The sequence below is a fragment of the Micromesistius poutassou genome (assembly GCF_964030765.1).
Source record: "Micromesistius poutassou genome assembly, chromosome: 4".
In the NCBI taxonomy this organism is placed as follows: domain Eukaryota; kingdom Metazoa; phylum Chordata; class Actinopteri; order Gadiformes; family Gadidae; genus Micromesistius; species Micromesistius poutassou.
In genome coordinates, this window is record NC_140274.1 from 5,276,935 (window position 1) to 5,297,213 (window position 20,279).

General features: G+C 48.2%; 2 protein-coding genes across 5 annotated transcripts in view; one reads left to right on the plus strand and one right to left on the minus strand.

Moving 5' to 3' along the window:
- Positions 1-4,328: 4,328 nt before the first annotated feature.
- Positions 4,329-9,938, plus strand: LOC311341828 (uncharacterized protein). The gene is made up of 7 exons (XM_084466644.1): positions 4,329-6,456; positions 6,621-6,753; positions 6,939-7,027; positions 7,185-7,362; positions 7,987-8,160; positions 8,378-9,409; positions 9,458-9,938. Exons 1-7 carry the CDS (start codon positions 5,921-5,923, stop codon positions 9,731-9,733), a joined length of 2,418 nt encoding a protein of 805 aa, XP_084322770.1. The 5' UTR covers positions 4,329-5,920; the 3' UTR covers positions 9,734-9,938.
- A 73-nt stretch (positions 9,939-10,011) lies between these two features.
- The window catches only part of pld3 (phospholipase D family member 3), a 10,844-nt gene continuing 576 nt past the window's right edge, over positions 10,012-20,279 (minus strand). The window contains exons 1-12 of one of the 4 annotated variants that reach the window (XM_084466645.1): positions 20,132-20,268; positions 17,920-18,006; positions 17,418-17,465; positions 16,880-17,043; positions 15,623-15,803; positions 15,379-15,493; positions 14,665-14,792; positions 13,424-13,624; positions 12,507-12,646; positions 11,914-12,079; positions 11,493-11,592; positions 10,012-11,276 (exon numbers count right to left, since the gene is read on the minus strand). In XM_084466645.1, coding sequence (XP_084322771.1) covers positions 11,110-11,276; positions 11,493-11,592; positions 11,914-12,079; positions 12,507-12,646; positions 13,424-13,624; positions 14,665-14,792; positions 15,379-15,493; positions 15,623-15,803; positions 16,880-17,043; positions 17,418-17,465; positions 17,920-17,946 — 1,437 coding nt within the window. In that variant the 5' untranslated portion in view covers positions 17,947-18,006; positions 20,132-20,268 and the 3' untranslated portion in view covers positions 10,012-11,109. Of the gene's footprint in view, positions 11,277-11,492; positions 11,593-11,913; positions 12,080-12,506; positions 12,647-13,423; positions 13,625-14,664; positions 14,793-15,378; positions 15,494-15,622; positions 15,804-16,879; positions 17,044-17,417; positions 17,466-17,919; positions 18,007-18,726; positions 18,908-18,996; positions 19,017-20,131; positions 20,269-20,279 lie in introns of those variants that run through there. The other 3 variants (XM_084466648.1, XM_084466647.1, XM_084466646.1) reach the window with 3 other exon arrangements.

Below are 20,279 nucleotides of genomic sequence, written 5' to 3' on the forward strand. Positions count from 1 at the left end.
CCCAAGACTGCATTCTGCACTAGCAGAGGATTGTGGCAGTTTCGGGTCCTCCCTTTTGGCCTCTGCAATGCACCTGCAACCTTTGAGAGGCTGATGGACAGAGTGCTCACTGGCATCCCCCGGCAGCAGTGTATCGTCTACCTGGACGATATACTGGCACACGGGGGCTCCTTCGAGACAGCACTTGCCTCGCTGCGTCAGGTTCTGGAGAGAGTAGCTGCAGCGGGCTTGAAGCTCCATCCCGATAAGTGCCATTTCATGAGGAGAGAGGTAACTTTCCTTGGACACAAGGTGGGGGGGGAAGGCATTAGCACCATGGGGGACAAAGTGCAAGCTGTCCAGGACTGGCCCACCCCCACTGACACCAGACAGCTGAAGAGCTTCCTCGGACTGGCGTCTTACTACAGGCGCTTTGTGAGGGGCTTCTCCTGTGTGGCCGCTCCCCTGTTCCACCTGCTACAGAAGGACAGGGAGTTTGTGTGGGCAGAGGATTGCCAGTCTGCCTTCGAGACCCTCAAGGGAGCTCTCACCAAAGCCCCGGTGCTCTCCCCTCCTGACCCTGCCCTGCCTTTCATCCTGGACACGGACGCTAGTAATGTTGGCAATGGCGCCGTGCTGGCACAGGAGGGGCCGGAAGGGGAGCGGGTGGTGGCGTATTACAGCAGGACATTCAACAAAGCTGAACGCCGCTACTGCGTCACTCGTCGTGAGCTGCTGGCCATTGTTAGAGCCGTTCGTCACTTCAAATATTACCTCTGCGGCCTGCGCTTCACGGTAAGGACTGACCACTCCGCGCTCCAGTGGCTCATGTCTTTCAAGGAGCCAGAAGGGCAGGTCGCACGGTGGATCGAGGAGCTGCAGTCCTACAGCTTCAGTGTGGTGCACAGGGCAGGGGCTCGCCATGCTAATGCAGACGCTCTCTCCCGACGCCCCTGCAGTCAGGATGGCTGCCGCTACTGTGAAAAGAGGGAGAGCCGTGAGAAGGAGCTGCGGAGCCAGGGCGAGGGATGTTCTGCAGTGGAGGTGGTGTCCCCGGTCTGCTGTGAGCTCCGGGAGGTCGACACTACAGAGTGGAGACGGCAGCAGGAGGAGGACCCAGACCTTCGACCAGTGCTCCAGTGGGTGGACCTACAGCAGCGGCCCCCCTGGGAAGACGTGGCCGTCCTCTCCCTGGTCACCAAGGGACTGTGGGCTAAGTTTGAGGCCCTGCGGCTGTGGGATGGCGTGCTTCAGCGGGCCTGGAAGGAACCTGCCACCGGAGAAGTTAGGTGGCAGGTCGTGGTGCCTCACTCTCTGCGTGGGGAAGTGCTCCAAGCGGTCCATGGTGCTGTGGGCTCGGGGCACTTTGGGGTGTCAAAGACCCTGCGTCGCCTCCGCCTTGGCTTCTACTGGGGGCAGCACAAAAGGGACGTTGAGGACTTCTGTCGCCGCTGCGATGGCTGCACAGCCCGCAAAGGCCCCGCTGGGAGGTCCCATGCCCAGCTACAGCAGTGCCCTGTGGGGTTTCCTATGGAGAGGATTGGGGTGGATGTGGTGGGCCCGCTACCCTGTACAGAGAGGGGGAACAAGTACGTCCTCACAGCCATGGACTATTTTACTAAGTGGCCGGAGGCGTACGCTCTGCCTGACCAGGAGGCGGAGACCATAGCGGACGCTTTAGTCGGGGGGATGATAAGCCGTTTTGGGGCAGCGGAGTCCATCCACAGCGACCAGGGCAGAAATTTCGAATCCCGTGTCTTTGCGGCTTTATGTGGCAGGCTGGACATGCAGAAGACCCGTACTACCCCCCTCCACCCCCAGAGTGACGGCTTGGTGGAGCGGTTTCATCGCTGTATGGAGCAGCAGCTGGCCATTGTCTCGGCTAGGCATCAGCGGGACTGGGACACTCATCTGCCTCTGGTACTCATGGCCTACAGGTCAGCTGTCCAGGAGTCGACGTCCTGCACGCCTGCTCTGCTGATGTTGGGCAGAGAGCTCCGCACCCCGGCCGACCTGGCGTTTGGCCGGCCGCCCGATTCTCCCCCTGTTCCTCCTGGCCCAGAGTACGCCAGGAGACTCCAGGACCGCCTGGAGACGGCTCACTCCTTTGCCAGGGGCCAGCTGCTGAGCGCAGGGGTGAGGCAGAAAAGGAACTATGATGTACGCTCTCGTGGCAGGCACTTTGAGGCTGGGGAGCTGGTCTGGACCTACAGCCCGCAAAGAAAGAAGGGAAGATGCCCGAAGCTCGATAGCGAGTGGATTGGGCCATGCAGGGTCCTAGAGAGGATGGGGGAGGTGGTGTACCGGGTCCAGCTACCACCTCGGGGAAGGAGGGTGGCCCTCCACAGAGACAGGTTGGCCCCTTATCGAGGCACTGCCACCCCTCAACCTGCTCCCGCGAGCCCTGCGGCTCCCCGCACCGGTGCAAATGGGCCCCAGACACGCCCACCTCAGTGTTCTGGTCCTAGGCCCCCACCGGACCCTATCCCTGTCCCCCCTCCCTGTCAATCGCCACAGTCAGCAACTTGGCCCCCGGCCCCGCCCCTCCCTTTCCCCCTGCCCCCCCCTGGGTCTGATGCTTGTGGGCCCCTCTCGGCCTCAGGCACTTCTCCCCAGCCCCCCGCAGCCCCAACACGGCCTCGGAGGGAGAGGAGAGCTCCGGGTCGCTTCCGGGACTTTGTTTGTTCCCTCGAGGACGAGGAACTTTGAAGGGGGGAGGCAATGTAGCGACCCTGAGACTCTTTGGGAGTTTGTGTGTTTTGTGTTATGTGTTTGCATTGTGTTACTTTGTTGTGCCGGTTCTATGTGCATGTGTTGTGGGGTTTACTTGCCGGTCGGTGTGGGGAGTGGGTCGCCGGGTCGGCTGGGGGCGGGGCTTGGGAGAACAGGAGGGTGGGGGCTTGCACGTGGAAGCGTTGCGGGTGCAGGTGGGGGTGCCGGTGAACCGGTGGTTTTGTGTGTGTATTGGTTTTTCCGGGTTCGGTGACCAGGTTGATAATAAACGGTTAACAAGAACTTGCGACTGGACATTCTTAAGTTACCGGTAGGGTCGTTACAATAAGAATAATCGGACCAAAAACAATAGGGACCTTGCCAGTTTTGGCTCGGTCCCTAATTAAAGTAGGCTACCGTGGGCGCTACACTACATTCTATAAACGCGCTACAGACGGATCATAACAATCGAATCGGCGTAGTTAGGGCATTCAAATGCGTGTTGATAACATTTCTAGCGAGAAATGTGTACTTTATTTTCATAATCTTCGTTCAGTGATTGTTTATGGTGTTTAGTTCGTTAGTTAGAGTAACTTTTTCGATCAGCGCTATTGCGGTGGCTATAAGCTGCCGCGCCGCTCGGATCTGGACCAGGAGTATATTTTGACTGGCAGCGGTCTCCTGGGGTTACGCCCCTACTTTCCTTCTTCCGGGGAGTTGATCTCTGTGTTGTCGGGTCGGTGCACCGACAACACAGAGATCAGAGATCAAGGGCTGGTGGTGCGAGCTCGTCTTGTCCGGTGAACACACTCAAAGCAAGGTAGGGGATCTGACCGCTCGCTTGGCCTCATTGAAATGAGGCTATTGGTGTTGTATTAGTTATGCCTTGCCTTACAGTGGCGTGGCTCATCGCTGTTCGGTGCTGAGTAGGTTGTTGCTGAGCTAACGTAAAGAGGCTCTACTCCAGCGAAGGTTTACCCTTCCCCTGTCTCGGGTTGTACTCCTGTGGGTCGAAGGTACAGCTCATTCTCGCGGAAGCTCGCCTATTGTGGTGCGCTGTTGTTAGTTGACCTGTATTTATTGATTTGTCTGGTTGTCAGCCTGTATTCAGGTGGCGTGTATGACCTCCGGCCCATCCTGTGGTTGCTCTACTGCTGGGATAGCTGCACTCCGGGAGCTGAGACCGCCTGTTTCACCATTCAAGAGGAGATTGGCCACCAGCCGACTGTCCGCCATCACAAAGGGCTGCTGTTTTTGCCTCCTAAAAATACTTTTTCTTTTGTTTAATCAGTTGCTTCATTTTCCCCTAACGCTGTCGTCTTAGCCTGGTGGACTGCTAGCTTTTAGTTGCTGGGGTTTGGTTGCTTACCACACCAGGTTGCTGCTTCGCTGCAAATCGTCTTTGTATTCGTTTATTATTCTTATTTCACTGCTGGTGGCCTATTAAGAGTAGGTAGGCTACCATCTGATTATTGTTACTTTTGGTTTGCTATTACTGTGTGTGTGTGTGTGTGTGTGTGTGTGTGTCCATTTGGTGGCTTCCCCGCCCTCTATGTGACTACAGTTTATGTCTCTCCTCGACAGGAAACAGTGGGCCTACATGGGCGGTTTGCGGCCTCTAGGTGGTCTAGGTGGTGTGTTTAACGTTGCAGTGCCTACACCTGCTTGCAGTGAGTGTGCCTTGGTTTGTGTGTGTGAGTTCGACTTCCTCTCCTTCTCTGCGTTCCGCCAGTGGTCTGCCCCCAATCCTGTCTACGGCACTGATGGAGGCATTGATGCTATAGTCGCTCTCACCGCGGCATACCTCCCTCCCCCTCATTGTCTCTTGTTGTGTCTGTGGCTGACTACCTGAAGTCAACTGATGTTTCTATTAGGGATGTGAATAACTAAAATTTTTCATGGTCGAATAATCAGTGGGTGGTATGAACCAATAATCGATTATTCGATGTGTGCCGACATTCACAAAGGCAGCCATGGATCATCTGCAAGAAATCACTTAAAAAACAAGCTTTAACAGTGATCATTGTTTGTGTTGTGTGCATATATATTAATATTTATGCTTGTGTATTGTGTATAGGCCTATTGTTTTTCTGTAAATGATTAATAATAATTTAAAAAAAACGAATAGTGCTACAGAACCAACATTAGTTCTGTCCGTTAATTCTTGTTTATTTGAATGGGAAAAAATGTTAACGGTCCAAATATTAAAAATCGGCTTTGACCCTTGGGAATGAATAATCGAATATTTTGACCCATCCCTAGTTTCTATATATTTGACGACTTATATATTTTTGATATCGAATAAAAGTATATATTTATTTATTCACGTCTCAGCCCTATATGTATCGAACCTGTGTTGCCAATAGTCAAGTTGGGTGAATTGGTAATAATCATTTCCTAGTGGTAGTAATTACCCTAGGTGGCGTTGTCAGCTACAACTTCCCCTTGATCCTGCCACACGTAGAACCCGCTAATGGATGCGGAAGGCCACCAGAGCAGGCTTGGTTCACACCAGAAGCCCTCATATGCACGATGAGGGCTTCCGGGAGGTGCTACGGAGGCTGCTACGTGTTGTGTCCACTGACGGAGACGGTTGAGAACCTGTGCTGTAAAAGCGTCAGCAGACACGTAAAATGACAAATTTTCAGCAGCTGTTGTAGCCTACCTCTGGAGTAGGCCTACCCCTTGTACAGCCTGCCCCTTATTTTAGTGTCCTATTTCCAGATAGTTTTTCTTGTAAGTAGGGCTATAGTAAAGTATGTTATGTACAGTAGTCAATCAATACATTTGATGGTCATTAGTACCTGAATTAGTACATTTGTACAGTGAATACAGTGCCTGAACCAACTAGGATTCTACTTCTTTCTACTGTTTTTTTTAAATTAAGCTTACTTTTAACAACAAACAATAATAAACAACGTAATGTTATTGTCTAAAAGAGATGCATGACAGTGCTTCATATAATAAGAGATGTGTTCTATTTGTGTTTGTTGGCGAGTATCCCGCCTTATAGCAAACTGTTACTAAACTGTAAAAAGTGTCTTAATAAAATAATTAATTGAATCCATTTTACAATTCGTATCAATCAGAGGGTTGTATTTTAATTGAACATGACCCTAAATGTTTGACACCAAAATTGGAATTCCATCGTCCAGACAACGATCCAAACACATGCAACATGACATGTTGTTTTTTTAAATGATGATTTGCAAGACGCACGTCGAACATAATGAGAGATCTGTTTTCCCACACCGAGGTGTACCACGTACTGGAGCAGATCGGGAAAGGCACCTTCGGGACCGTATCGAGATGCTGGAGGAGCCGAGACGGAGCACTGGTGGCCGTCAAAATGTTAAAGTTTGACCCGCAGAGGAACCGGGTGATACGCAACGAATTGAAACTATTACGCGCCGTTTGCAGAGAAGACCTATCAAACTGTCACATCGTTCGCTTCTTCGAGGAGTTTCGTGACCACCGCCACCATTATCTGGTGTTTGAGTTGCTAGAGATGAGTCTTCACCAGCTGCAGAGGAAGAATGGATTCAAACCCATGAGCGTGCGTAACATCCGCGTCATCACCGGCCAGATGCTGAAAGCGCTGCAAAAGTTGAAGGATCTCGCGATCATCCATGCGGACTTGAAACCGGAGAACGTCATGCTCGTGGATCACAGCCGCTACCCGTTCAGAGTGAAGTTAATAGACTTCGGCTCGGCTAGTATCTTCAGTGAGGTTCGCTTTGTGAAAGCGCCGTACATCCAATCCAGGTATCCGCAGAACACACACATGGTGGTGGTCCAGGGCAAGCATGTGGTCCAACACATTCAGATGCACTCAAGAGACTAGACCACAGGGAAAATACACACACAAACTCATAACTTGTAATTCTGATGATCTGTTATGTTAGTTATGTCTGTCTGTGTGTGTGTAGGTACTACAGGGCGCCAGAGGTCCTGCTGGGCCTGCCGTTCAGTTGGAGGGTGGACATGTGGTCCCTGGGCTGTGTGATGTCAGAGCTGTACCTGGGCTGGCCCCTCTACCCCGGGGACTCGGAGATGGAGCAGGTGACACACAACGACGATAGAATATAAACATGACAATCCGTTCACTTCACTTTACCAGTAGTGTACTTCAACGTCACTCACCCAAATGGGGGTTTCTCTGTGCTTCTGACGTCCTCTCCTCCCCTCCCCTCCTCCCCTTGGTCCTCCTGTCGTGTGATCTCTCTGTGTGTGCCGGACCCCTCCAGGTGCGCTACATCTGTGAGACACAGGGTCTGCCCCATGCCAGCCTGCTCTGCTCTGCCAGCAAGACGCACATGTTCTTCAACAGCAGCAAGTGTGTGTGTGTGTGTGTGTGTGTGTGTGTGTGTGTTTGAGTGGATGCGTGTGTGCGTGTGTGCGTGTGTGTTTGTTTGTGTGGACGCGCGTGTGAGTGTTCGACATCCAACGCATTTGTGGTCGCTGGTTTGAAAGAGTGTTGCTGCCTTGCTCAGGAACAGCAGCGGGGCCACTCAGTGGGAGGTCAGAGGTCAAGGTCAGGGCCGAGGGGAGGGCCTAGGCGGAGGAGGCCAGGAGAGGAGGAAGTACGTGCTGAGGTCTCTGGACCAGCTGAGTGACATGGAGCCCAGGGAGCGAGAGGCGGAGCTACGGCGGGAGGACGCTGAGGCGGAGGTGTGTGTGTGTGTGTGTGTGTGTGTGTGTGTGTGTGTGTGTGTGTGTGTGTGTGTGTGTGTGTGTGTGTGTGTGTGTGTGTGTGTGTGTGTGTGTGTGTGTGTGTGTGTGTGTGAGTGAGTGAGTGAGTGAGTCTGTATTTCTTGATTGTTTACCCGCTTTGGCAATGTACATTTTTGTTTCTCATGCCAATAAAGCTTTTTTGAATTGAATTGAATTGAGAGAAAGAGAGAGAGAGAGCGGAGGGGTATGGAGAAAGAGGGAAAGGAAGCGAGAGATAATGTGAGAGAGAAAAAGAAAGAGGAAAAAAACGAGATAGAAAGAGCAAGCAAGAACAAGTGAATAAGAAAGTGATAGTGAGCATGTGGATTGTGGATCCCCATTCACACCTATAGAGCCTATTCAGTAAACACTGGTCATATTCGTTTAATCAGGATGGATATGTGAGAGGAGTTTTACTACTATCTCAATTTTACCACTTATTATTATTACTATTGCAATATAATCGTCTCATTGACACTGTCCTTAGGGTATGGAGGTGTGTGTGGGGGTATCGGGGCAGGTACCTTTTTGAAACCCAGCCTCGCTTGTCCTTGACTCCTGGTTCTTTGGCGCCCCCACCAGGTTACAGACCGTCACTGCATGGTGAATCTGCTTAAGAGGATCCTGACCCTGGACTCCAACCTGAGGATTTCCCCCCGGTCGGCACTCTGCCACCCTTTCCTCACCCTGGAGCACCTGTCCGGCCCCGCCCAGTTCAGCTGCTACCACCACACCGCCACACAGGCCATGGAGCAGGTCAGATAGCCGTACACATACTTACCACCCCAGGGGGCCCGGCCCCAAGTCATTGTCTGCTACATTAGGGGGTGTTGTGAGCCCCTTTGAGTAACTGTGATTAAGGGGCACATGCACGTAACATTGACATTGAGTCATTTGCAATTTGTGGACGAGTTCTGTATCCGCCACAATACATACAAATAAATATAAATCACTGTTGTTCAATCATGTCCAGGCCAGCTTGAGTGAGACGGCTCCAATCTCCAGACAGCTGCAACCACGACAACCACCTCTACCTCCACGCCCTCGTGCTCAGGACCGCCCCGACGCACGGCCCGGTTTCTCCAGGCAGCTGAGGGAAGTCCACCTGCCTCGCCCCGGACCTGCAGCCTCCCCCGCCGGGTCCTATTGTCCCCCATGCGAGGCGCCCAGCAACGGGGCGCTGACCAAACAGTTGGACGAGCCGTCCTTCACGAATGACCTGCGGGATTCGGACCGTCCCGCAGAAGTTCAGAACCCATGGGAACGACGAGTCGCCGTCCGGTCTTCCCCGGCTGACTCCGGAGCGTCCGATCGCGACCCGGAGGGACCGGACACTCTCGGGACCGCCCCCGGGTCACCGGGTCTAGTGGGGGTTCCGTCCCGTGGCCGTGTTCCCCGCCCGGGCGGGGGTTCCCCGGGGGAGTCCTCCGGCCGGCCCTACCAGCTCTTCCCCGCGACTGCAGCCCAAAGCTCCTCGACCCTGCGCCAGGGCTGTCGACCTGGGCCCGACGTACTCACTGCGCCCTGGACCCCACAGACCCCCGTAACTCGGGGCGTTGCATACAAGGTCCTTTCGTATTCCCAGCCACACCCGACGGCCACCCCTCATCACCCCCCGGAGGGCTTCGAGCAATCCCACCACCACCACCACCTCCAGCAGCAGCACTGGCACCCAGGAGCGGGCTCGCATCAGTTCCCCCAGGGCCAGAGTCAATTCCTGGGCCAGCTTGGCGGAGGGGGGCCGCGGACGAATGGCCTGCCGTCTTCCTTCCCGCCCCACATGAGCACGGCGAGCGGCTTCTGCTCCCAGCACCCCGCCCGCTCCTCTTGGTCCGACCCGTACCACTGCGGGCTGGGTCGGTGCCCCAGGCTGCCAGAGGGGTACCAGGAAACTCGTCCCCCACTTCCTCTCCTCTCCAGTTCCTGCACCGAGGTGACTCTGTGTACCCCAACCCGGGTGGCGCTTCACCACCAGACCCACACCGAGCCTCCGCCCCACGATGAGGTCCCGACCCACGGCCGCAACGAGGTCCCGACCCACGGCCGCAACGAGGTCCCGACCCAGGACCGCAACGAGGTCCAGGACAAGCATGTGGTCCAAATTCCTGTCCCAGTAAAAAAAGGGATTGATGTCCAGACCCAGACCGTGGAGCCAGACCAGTATGAGGTCCACATCCACCCCCAGCCTGAGCTCCAGGTCAAACCCCAGCTACAGCAACAACCAGCGGCACCGCCCCTCACAGGGCCTCCATCAGACCTCCACCTTAATCTGACTTCAAAACATCAGACTGTTGAAAATCCAGGAGGAACGAGAACGAGTGAGCTTTAAAACAGCATCTTTTGTAATACTAATGAGAACCGGACGCAATAAACATAAACTAAGTAAAAAGGTTTGTATTAATTGTTATACTCAGTGTTGGGATAGGGCCTCAACATTTTATTTGATTCAAGGCTTTGGACTCAAGACGAAAAAAATCGTCTTGAGGCACAATAATTACATTATATTGTTTTAATACGACTCAACTTTAAATAAACTATAATGAATTCCTTATAATACACACCATGTTGGTTGAATTGGTTTGAATGAAAACATACTGAAAACACGCATATCTTCAATCATTTATTTCATTGTGTTTAAAAATGCAGCTGGTTTAAACTGAGAAATATCTTTAAAAACCAACCGATCTGATAAGGAAGCTAAAAATACCAGACAGTGCAAAATGTTCCCTATGCTTTTTAAATCTTTTTTTAAGAATTGGCTTCTGAAGTTGGCGTACCAATAGTAAAGAACATTTCCTCACAATAAATCCAGCATTTCACCATGTGATTCATTCATTCATTACTCCCTGAGATTACTTGGCGGGGGGGGGGATGCTTGCAGAAGAGGTAATGTAAAAGAAAAACCTATATTCTCAACACCACAGTCACACCATTTAAAACTAAACAGTTTTCTTAATTAGTAGAAATCAGAGGAAAGATCTTAAAAAATATATTAAAAAAACATTCAACATTCATATATATCATGTTTATAAGAAAACATGATATAAGATGAAATAGGGGATTCCACTCAGACATTGCTAGCTTATATTAATCATCCATTATGTGATCGATTAATTTCTATTTGAGTGAATGAATTACTGGGGAGGGTTGTTCTGTTCGCAAGTCTTGATAAAGTGTATATTGCTTTTTTGACCACCTTGTTGTCAAGGTCAGAAGACGGCAAAGAGTTCATCATGGAAACAGCTCACAGGGGTTGAGTTAGCGGCAGCTTACTTATAACATCTATAACGAGCAAGAACATTTCCATTTGTGAGGTGTTTGTAGCAATTTAAGGCTACACTAGTGTATTGGACAGGGGCTCTGGGACATTTCGCTAACCTTAACGCAACTGACCAGCTCACGGCCAATCCATAATCTACATTTCCTCCTTACACCCTTCTTGATTTTAATTGGACAAACCTCTGGTAGTGGATTAGGTTTCTTTCCACAGTGTAACACTGGGATAACTTGGCTATGTCCTTCCGATAAAGATGTGTGAACATCCTACTGATGTGGGCGGCTACTGCCACAAGGAAGGTAGGTCTCCGAGTCTAAACTAACTTTACCTGGTCGTAAGCATCCGGATTCGTATTAAAAAGAAAAACAGTGTTCGTTCCTTGGCACTTTGATTGTGGCAGTGTTTAAAATCCAGAGTCATCTCTAGCTCTAGTTGTTGTTGATCGCAGTGCTGTAGGCGGAGTTCCAGTCCCGCTCAAACACAGCCTGGAGCTGTGATTGGAGAGTGGGCTCCTGCGTCTGCGAGGCCGTTTGGTTGACCACCAAAGCGACGCCAGCGGTGTTCACAAAGTAGTCACCTGACCAGTTGGATGTACCTGAGGGTGGAGCAAACGCATCCAGACTTTATTTTGGTGACTGTATGCCTTGCTTGAAATAATACTGTATCCCATTTAATATAGCTGTAGTCAAATAAAAACATGTATAAAAATGTAATATAAATACATAAATATAAATCTGTCAAGTTTCCTCTTCTTGTAGGCTTGTATCATGTGTTGTTAATGGTGGCCCACGTGCAGTGTGTGTTGCCTTACCGATGTAGGCTATCTTGTCGGTCACCATATACTTGTTGTGGTTGACTCTGGCATAGGGGATCGTTTTCTGCGACGGGGTGGCCGGTACCACAAACAGCCTCTGAAAGACAAAAAACACATTTGAGGCCTAATATGTATGCAAACAAGGGCAGGATAGTCTAGTGGCTAGGGGTTCAAATCCCATCTGCCTTCTACCTGCCCCTTTACAACGAGGCGACACATCTTAAATTGACTACAGGGCTCTTTGGACTAAAGAGTCTCCTAAAATATGCTAAATAAATAATGCTTAAGTTTCATTATTATCCAAGGAGCGTCACAGTGCAGGTCTGTCGACGGAACTCAAGATATAATATCCAAGATCTAGATGATCTTCTGATTTCACTCAGGATTCCTGTTGACTTGTACAGTGGTAGCCACTCACCACTTGGATGTCCAGTTTGAGCTTGGGGTCGTGGATGGACGCCAGGGACTTGAGGAAGGGCAGCATGAACGGCTGCGAGTGGGCCCAATCGCTGATCAGCAGGCGCACCTTGACCCGCTTGTTGAACGCAGACCGCCTCAACTGGGTGTCAATTTCGTCCCAGTACCTGTAGGGGGCGCCAGACACACTGTTACAGGACATGGACACTAAAACACTTTAACAATGCCGGGTTAATACAAGTTGTGCTTAAATAAGGGGGGGGGGGGGGGGGGATACGGCAAATAAAAAGTACAACAATTACAACAAGTACAACAATAAGTACAACAGGCAAAGGGTGAAAATCGCAACTCAATTGTTTTTTTGATTCCCCCAAATCCACAGTCTCCCGTTAGGCCTCCTTCAGCACCTTGATCAGCCCCACGTGGATTCACTGTGTGTCGCTTTGGATAAAGCTCCTGCTAAGTGACTCAATAGTTAAATAGTAGCATTGTTCAGGCAAAGGCAACCCTTTTCCCCGACCTTGAAGACGATCCATGAGGCCCTAACAACCACAAACAGTAGCAAACACGACGCCCCCGACGTCTGTGGCTTACCGCTTGGGGCGGGAGAACTCCATCATGGGGACGTAGCTCATGACCGCGATGTACACAAAGTGATCGGCGTCCTGGATCACAGACAGGACCGACTGCAGGTCTGAGGTCCGGCCCGTAGCACACACAGAGGGAGGAGAGCTCTGGGGGAGGCCACAGCGAGGGGTGCAATGTTACTCAATGTTACTCAATGTTACCTAATGTTAACTTCATGTTAACTTCATGTTACCTAACGTTATTTCATGTTACCTATTGTTAGATTAATGTTACTTTGTTACCTTATGATACTTAATGTTACTTCATGTTACCTTATGTTAGATTAATGTTACTTCATGTTACCTTATGTTAGATTAATGTTACTTCATGTTACCTTATGTTAGATTAATGTTACTTCATATTACCTTATGCTAACTTAATGTTACCTTAATGTTAACTTCATGTAACCTATTGTTAACTTTATGTTACCTAATGTTAACATAATTTTACTTCATGTTACCTAATGTTTCTTAATGTTAACTTAATGTTACTCCAAATTACCTAATGTTACATTTTTAAGTGGTTACTTACTTCCATAATCTATTGCTTTCTGAGGTTTATTAATGACTAGGAGTGTTTGTGTAGGAGTTACCTTGTTATGGCTATGTTTTGTTTTGTTTGATTTACACAAATTAAATAACAAACAGAAAATACACACGACGGTGCGGTAGAAACCACACCCAAATGACACTAATGACTATCCATACAATGAATTCATTTTAGGGATTAACCCATATACACAGTCATACAACAGGATGGTTTTCAAACAAAAGTTGCAGGAAAGTTCTTTGGTTTGTTGGTTTTGTATGTACCTTTTCTGTTCTATTCTACAACTCCCAAACCAAAACTCTTGTTCCATATTCCAAGCCCCGCCCACATCTTACCGATAGGTAGACATCCGACTGTGTGCCGTTGAGTGGCAGCTGGAGGGGCGTGTCCTTGTTGTAGGCTGTGGAGAAACTGCTGGGCCAAGTGGGGGGGATTTCCTGACCACTCTGGCCCAGGAACCAATAGGCTTCGAAGATCTTGCCCAGGTCTTCTGCGAGGCAGCTGCAGTTATAAACCACCGCTCCCAGCTCTTTGACCTGGGGGAGGGAGAGCACAATCAAGGTGTGCTGCTCATTCAACTCCTTCTACACTTATGCTTGGAATGAGATTTCCACAAGCCAAGTGTACACTTACGTCATCATTCGTCATTTGGTGGATGTTTTTATACAAAAAATTAAATGGTAAATGGATTGCATTCATATAGCGCTTTTCTAACCAGTGGCCACTCAAAGTGCTTTAAAATGATTGCTTAACATTCACCCATTCATTCACCCATTCACACACTCTTATGACGGCAATGTCAGCCATGCAAGGCAACAGCAAGCCCGTCTCGAGAAGTTAGGATTGGGCGTCTTTCCCCTGCCGGCAGAAGAGAGTGTAGCAGCATAAATAAGTGAATCGCCTGATTCACTTATTTATTATTTCACGGTTGAACCGTAAACCGTTATGCTTCATATTGTGTATTGTTGTTGTTATGGCCCAACCCTACCAAAATAAATAATAATAACAATAATAATAATAAATCAGTCTTGTATAGCTCATTTCTAGGACCCAATGCGCTTCACAAAAAAAAAAAAAAAAAATGAGGCAACCTTGGACATTTTATCACAGCATGTGACAGAAACCCTCAGTCAACACAGCGACTTCCTCCTTTACACACACACACATGCGCCAAAACGTCTTGGCTTGCTTCCTTCTGGCGGACACAGGGGAGGCACGAAGGGTTACTTTAGCTTCACCCTAACTCAGCACCGCAGGAGCCCAGCCCTCGTGATCCCAGCACCACAGGAGCCCAGCCCTCGTGATCCTTCCTCCCTCATCCTCACGTGTCTGACCAACAGATATCTTAAACGTATTCCCGGCAATTCCATGGCTCTGTGTAGCGTGCAACCCAGACATGACACCAAACAGTAGATGGGATGTTCATTTTGTACTCGCCAGGCTAAACGCAATGAATGTGGTAACGTGTGTTTGGGCTGTGTGTGGGATAGTGTTTTCCTATTTTCAGGTGTGTGGTTTGTGTGCATTGGTGTGTGTATGTGTGCGTGCGTGTGTGCGCGTGCGTGCGTGCGTGTACCTGTGTGAGTGACCGCCAGTCCATGTTGGGACTGCCGACGAAGATGTGCTCCTTGTCTACGATCCAGAACTTGGTGTGGAGGACACCGCTGGTCAGCTCCAGCATGTTCACCGACCGGATGGTAGCGCCTGGAACACAGGCAGCAAACCCCGTCAACACCCTGGGGTCTCTGCCCAGGGCCCCGCGGGCCCCAGGGGGTGGGAGCCGGCTCCAGGGTGGGGGGGGACAACGAAAAGGATCACATCAAATATTAGTATTTGTTGAATTTGTAAAATATGACGTTCATTTTCGGGGATGAATAATGGTATGACCCGATATAGGAGGTACACCTCAGCTTCTGATATAAATAATGATGCTTAATGATAAAAGGGTTACATTAGCCGTACAGGTGGGGCTGTGGGGGCACAAAGGACAAAAACATTGATCTAATGTAAACCCTTGGTTATACAAATGCATCCTTAACAAATGCTATACTATTGCATAAAAAGGTTGTACAAGGCTAGCTAAATGAAGCCTCAAGCTAGCCGTTTAGCTAGCCTAACCATCCCAGCACCTCTGCATTACAGGGGAATGACCTGCTGCTGGGTCACATGTCTCTGAACTCACTGTGGGTCGCTTAGGACCAAAAGCGGCTTCTGAGCGAGAGAACGGCGAATAGTACACACTGTAAGAGAGGGCTTGGAGAGGGTTCACCGCGAGACTAACTAGACTGACCGTAGCTGGCGAGCAGCTTCAGGTCGGCAGCAGGCTTGTCTTTTTGTGCGTTCACGGCAATGCGCACAGGCAGCCTCCCGGCCAGGTCGCCCAGTCTCTTCAGCACATCCTCGCCCTGACCCACAATGCACCGGGGTTGGATGTTTTAGGATATTCATGTGTCAAACATTGACCAAAAATTGTATTGGACATCATTTTCACTATATATATATATGACACATATATAGTACTAGCATCGCCTCACCTGATCGGCGGTTGGCTCCTTGGTGCCGGTGTCTTTGTTGGTGAGGGTCCAATAGAAAGAGGCGATGTCAAGACTGCTGCGAGCTTCACCAATCAGGTTGAGCCATGCCTGGTAGATGGAAGGGTTGGCCGTGCTCGTGTTGTACACCAAACCTTCCGGAATGCTCTCCACCAAAACAACCCTGATGTGGAAACATTAAAAAGGATCTCCAAAATAAGGTTGAGCACAAAAAAAAAAAAATCTATAATAAAACTTTGAACAAGAATTAATTAATTACTAATTATAATGTTTTCAGCAAAGTGTGGCACAGTATATCTATTGTAGATGATGCTTAGATAGGGGCAGGATAGGGCAGTGTGGGGAAGGGTAGTTAGGGTGTTTGACTCCCAGTCGAAAGGTTCCGGCTTTGAACTGGGGGTGTAAATCTGAGCCTTCATGACGATTCGATACAATATAAATTTCAATACTTCAGAATTCCCCACGATACGATTCTCAATATTTTGTACATTATATCTATTAATATAGTATCTATCAAATAAATCAACAAAACAAATGTATCATTTGCCTTTTATTGAGAATACAGAAACAGTATTCTATACACACTTTAGTGATTACTGTGGAGGTCTAGTATGGCAATTAGCCTATTCGCTGTAAAAAAAACAAACTAAAACTAACTTAAATAATAATATATATATTTTTTAATAATCGATACTCTTGCGGACGAATCGATCGTCGGCTGTATAATTGATTAATCGATACAAATTGATTAATATTTACACCCCTAGTTTGAACCACAATGCCCTAACCCCTACCTGCTACTTAATGACCTGTCTATGTATAGTCTAACCCCTACCTGCTCTTTAATGACCTGTCTATGTACAGTCTAACCCCTACCTGCTCCTTAATGAGCTGTCTATATACTGTCTAACCCCTACCTGCTCCTTAATGAGCTGTCTATATACTGTCTAACCCCTACCTGCTCCTTAATGAGCTGTCTATATACTGTCTAACCCCTACCTGCTCCTTAATGAGCTGTCTATATACTGTCTAACCCCTACCTGCTCTTTAATGACCTGCATATGAAATGCTCTTTACTCTACAATTATTTATTACTGTTACAGAACATTTACATATGTTTATGTAAGCGTCTGCTTAACGACTCAATAGTTAAACCCCAAATAGTACACAATCCCCTCCCTGGCATTCTTATGACCTGGATAAACGCACCGTCCTCCTGGCTGAATCTCTGGGACTTACCTGCAGGTGTCTGAGCAGGTCTGGCCACGGGCCGCCGGGAACCTGGGGCTGGGGACTGGGCCCTGGGACGAGGAGGGCCCGCTGGTGGACATGAGGCTCTGGAAGATCACGGCTAGCACCAGCAGGGTGGCCACACTGGCCAGGGCCAGCCCACACCTGTAGTACTGGGGAGGGGGAGAGGGACCGCGGGGTTGGTGGGAGCTGTCTGGGTCGATTCATAAAGGCCTGCAAGGGGTTCTCAAGATAACTTTACTAGTGACATGAAGTCTCAACATACACACATCAAACCGATAGTAAGCAACCAATAATGAACTCATAATAGGGATTTGATGTCGTTTTTTACGCAAGTTTATGTGAATGTGTGTATGCGTGCATCTGTGCATGCGTGCGTACGTACGTGTGTGCATGTGTGTAAACACACGTTTGTGTGTGTGTGTGTGTGTGTGTGTGTGTGTGTGTGTGTGTGTGTGTGTGTGTGTGTGTGTGTGTGTGTGTGTGTGTGTGTGTGTGTGTGTGTGTGTGTGTGTGTTATCGTCACCATCTGTGCTCTGCTGTATTCTTCTCTTCTCCGCTGAACGTCCACCACCTACACAAAGCAGATAACAACTCAAATATGAGCAGACATTACCAACACCCACAAAGCAGCTCAGCAACCCACAACCACAACAACACAGATCATTACTTTAAGCTATCATCACAACTCTGGTAGGTAGGATGAAGTATTGTCATTTAAATTATATGTATTTAATATGGAATGGGGGTGGTAGGAGGTCAGGGAGGGGCTGAAGCTGGAATATCAAGTATTTCTGCAAGAGAGTATTCTTAGGTGGTCTGTAACGTGAGACAGTTCACACACACACACACACACACACACACACACACACACACACACACACACACACACACACACACACACACACACACACACACACACACACACACACACACACACACACACACACACACACACACACACAAAATAACCGTATTAGCTTAATCACCGCCTTCAGCGGGGGAAAAAAGAGGTGGTGGTGTCTTACCCTCTCGTAGGGAAGTCCTGTCTTCATGGTGACGGAGCACAGAGGAGTCACCACTGGCTGAGGTTCTTCCTAGCGCTGCTCAGAGATCTGCGTAAGCAGACGTTTTGTAAGACTGTGGTATTGACACTTCTCTGTTTTGTTGTCTGTGTTTTCAAGGGCGGTGGCCTCTTTCTCTGACCTGCTGTTCTCCATTAGTCATCCTCCTGAACTGAACCTCTACTTCACCATACATCTCATACTCTTTGAACAAGAACTGAAGCACTCACGATCAAGTTAAACTGAAAGGTCAAGTTTGTTACATACAAAGTACTACATGTTCCACAGGGAGTGAAACACTTACTTTGGCTGCTCCTTCGACTGTGCTTGGACAATAAATGCTCATCACACAATATTTAGCAATATAAGAGTGACCAGGTGAAATAAAAGGCCTATATAAAGGCCTGTATATAGGCCTGGGCAATGAAAGAATAAATGATTGTATCGTGATAGACTTTTGATCAATATCAATATAAAACATGTTCAATATCGATAAGAGACTGGACCACCGAATCTAGCAGCTGGGTTTGTTACACAAACACAGTTCCATACTTATTTACAATATGTGAGTGTTTTTCATTGTTGTATCGACATTGGAGTATTTATCAATGCAGAACAGTGGAAGCCCATATCAATGTATCAAACAGAAGTGTTTAAATCCAGCATGGTAATTCCTAGTCTGTTTATGTCATTACAATTATCAATAGTTATCTATATCGATCAATATGATCAAGTTAAATCGCACACAAGTACACGTAGAATAATGTTTACCGTTTTTCCCGGCTGTGTTGATAATTGGTTCATAAAAATGGCTCCCGGCCGTGGCATCGCTGTGTGTCTGACTAGTGCTCATTTCTATACACCTGCGCCCATTGACTGTTCTGTTCCTTCTGTTAAGAACGTTCCAGGTGAACACAGAATGACCAGCCCCACATGTCAACAAAGGATGTTTGTTCCGACGCAGTCGTTGTCCCGCGTATGCTATATTGTATATGCGTCGATATCTATTTTAATTTTTTTTTGTAAGGATTTTGTATCCACCTTTAGAACATCACGACACTGCGTTTCTCTTTTTGGATTGCTAAATAGAGAACCATTTGAGTGTCGGCTGGCTACTTGTTTTGGAGGAAGTATCTCATGTGGCAACGGTCGGATTCTCCTGGGCAGACCACAAATCACTGTGAATGTTGGGATCCTGGTGATTCATATACAAAACATGCAAGAAGTTGTTTGAAATGACACTAAGTAAATACTTAAAGTGGGACGTTCTACAGGAGAACATTTCTGTGCATATCAAAGGCCGTGGATGTGTTGGGTATGGGTTAGTTTCCACAGGTCCTAGCCTAACCTGCTGCCCTTACGTGCTTCGTCACGTTGGACTAAATGAGCTGCTAATCAGTAATTATCTTGGTCTAGTTTGGGAAATAAATGAATGGGAATGAATAGAAGTGAATTGGGACTTACAGCACAGTCGGAACGTGAATGTGTTTTCAAGTCAATGTGTTTTCAAGTCAATTTTCATGTGTTTGTCAAGTGCTGTCTAGGTCACAAATAATTTGTAAGACCTTATTTAACTAGTATTATACATATTTATTTCATTATAATGGGTATATTCTTTGTTGAAAGAAGAAGTGGGAATTGGAAGAATTGATCTGTGTTGTATTTGAGAAAAGAATGATGGATAATTTGGACAACAGGTCACTTCAATCAACCCTTTTGGAAAACAGTATATCTAACAGTACAGCAGTGCAGAAGCTGACGTACTGGACGGCCATATCTTGGTCCTATGTTGTTTCAAAGTTGAAAGAATAACGGGACGACTCCCATGCTAATGTGTGCTAATGTGTCTCTTATTATGATGGTCCCGCATCATAATAAGAGACATGCACAAGTTTTATCAAATGCTATAACTACATTAAGGCTATAGTTAGATACAAAGAAATACTGTTTGTCTGACTGGAGAGTCAGCAGCCCACTTAGAAATATTAATATACAAAACAGCAAAGCCAGAAAAGGCCGATAGGTCGAAAATGCATGAACATAGAAATATCTGTAGATTTGGTTTGGAGTTACTGGGTCTATTGAGCGACGACAACAATGAAGTAATGAAACCAATACTGAGGGCTGACAGTCAGACAAGGCTGAAAACATGTAAACACAACATCCATTCACCTACCTGTCATGCGGCCCCAACGCAAATGTTGCATAAAACGGTGATAAAGCCAAAACGTTTGCCAAATTACGCGGTCACTGCAAAATGTGGTACGGAGCGACAAAGATACCGGACAGTTGAAAACATTACGAGAATCACGTGACCAAGCCAT

What these genes read in the sequence shown, in the direction of transcription:
- LOC311341828 (XM_084466644.1), top strand. Translation starts at nt 5,921, where the DNA reads ATGAGAGATCTGTTTTCCCACACCGAGGTGTACCACGTACTGGAGCAG. An exon ending in GCGCCGTACATCCAATCCAG is followed by an intron (nt 6,457 to 6,620) that starts GTATCCGCAGAA and finishes GTGTGTGTGTAG; the next exon opens with GTACTACAGGGCGCCAGAGG. An exon ending in GGGAGGACGCTGAGGCGGAG is followed by an intron (nt 7,363 to 7,986) that starts GTGTGTGTGTGT and finishes CGCCCCCACCAG; the next exon opens with GTTACAGACCGTCACTGCAT.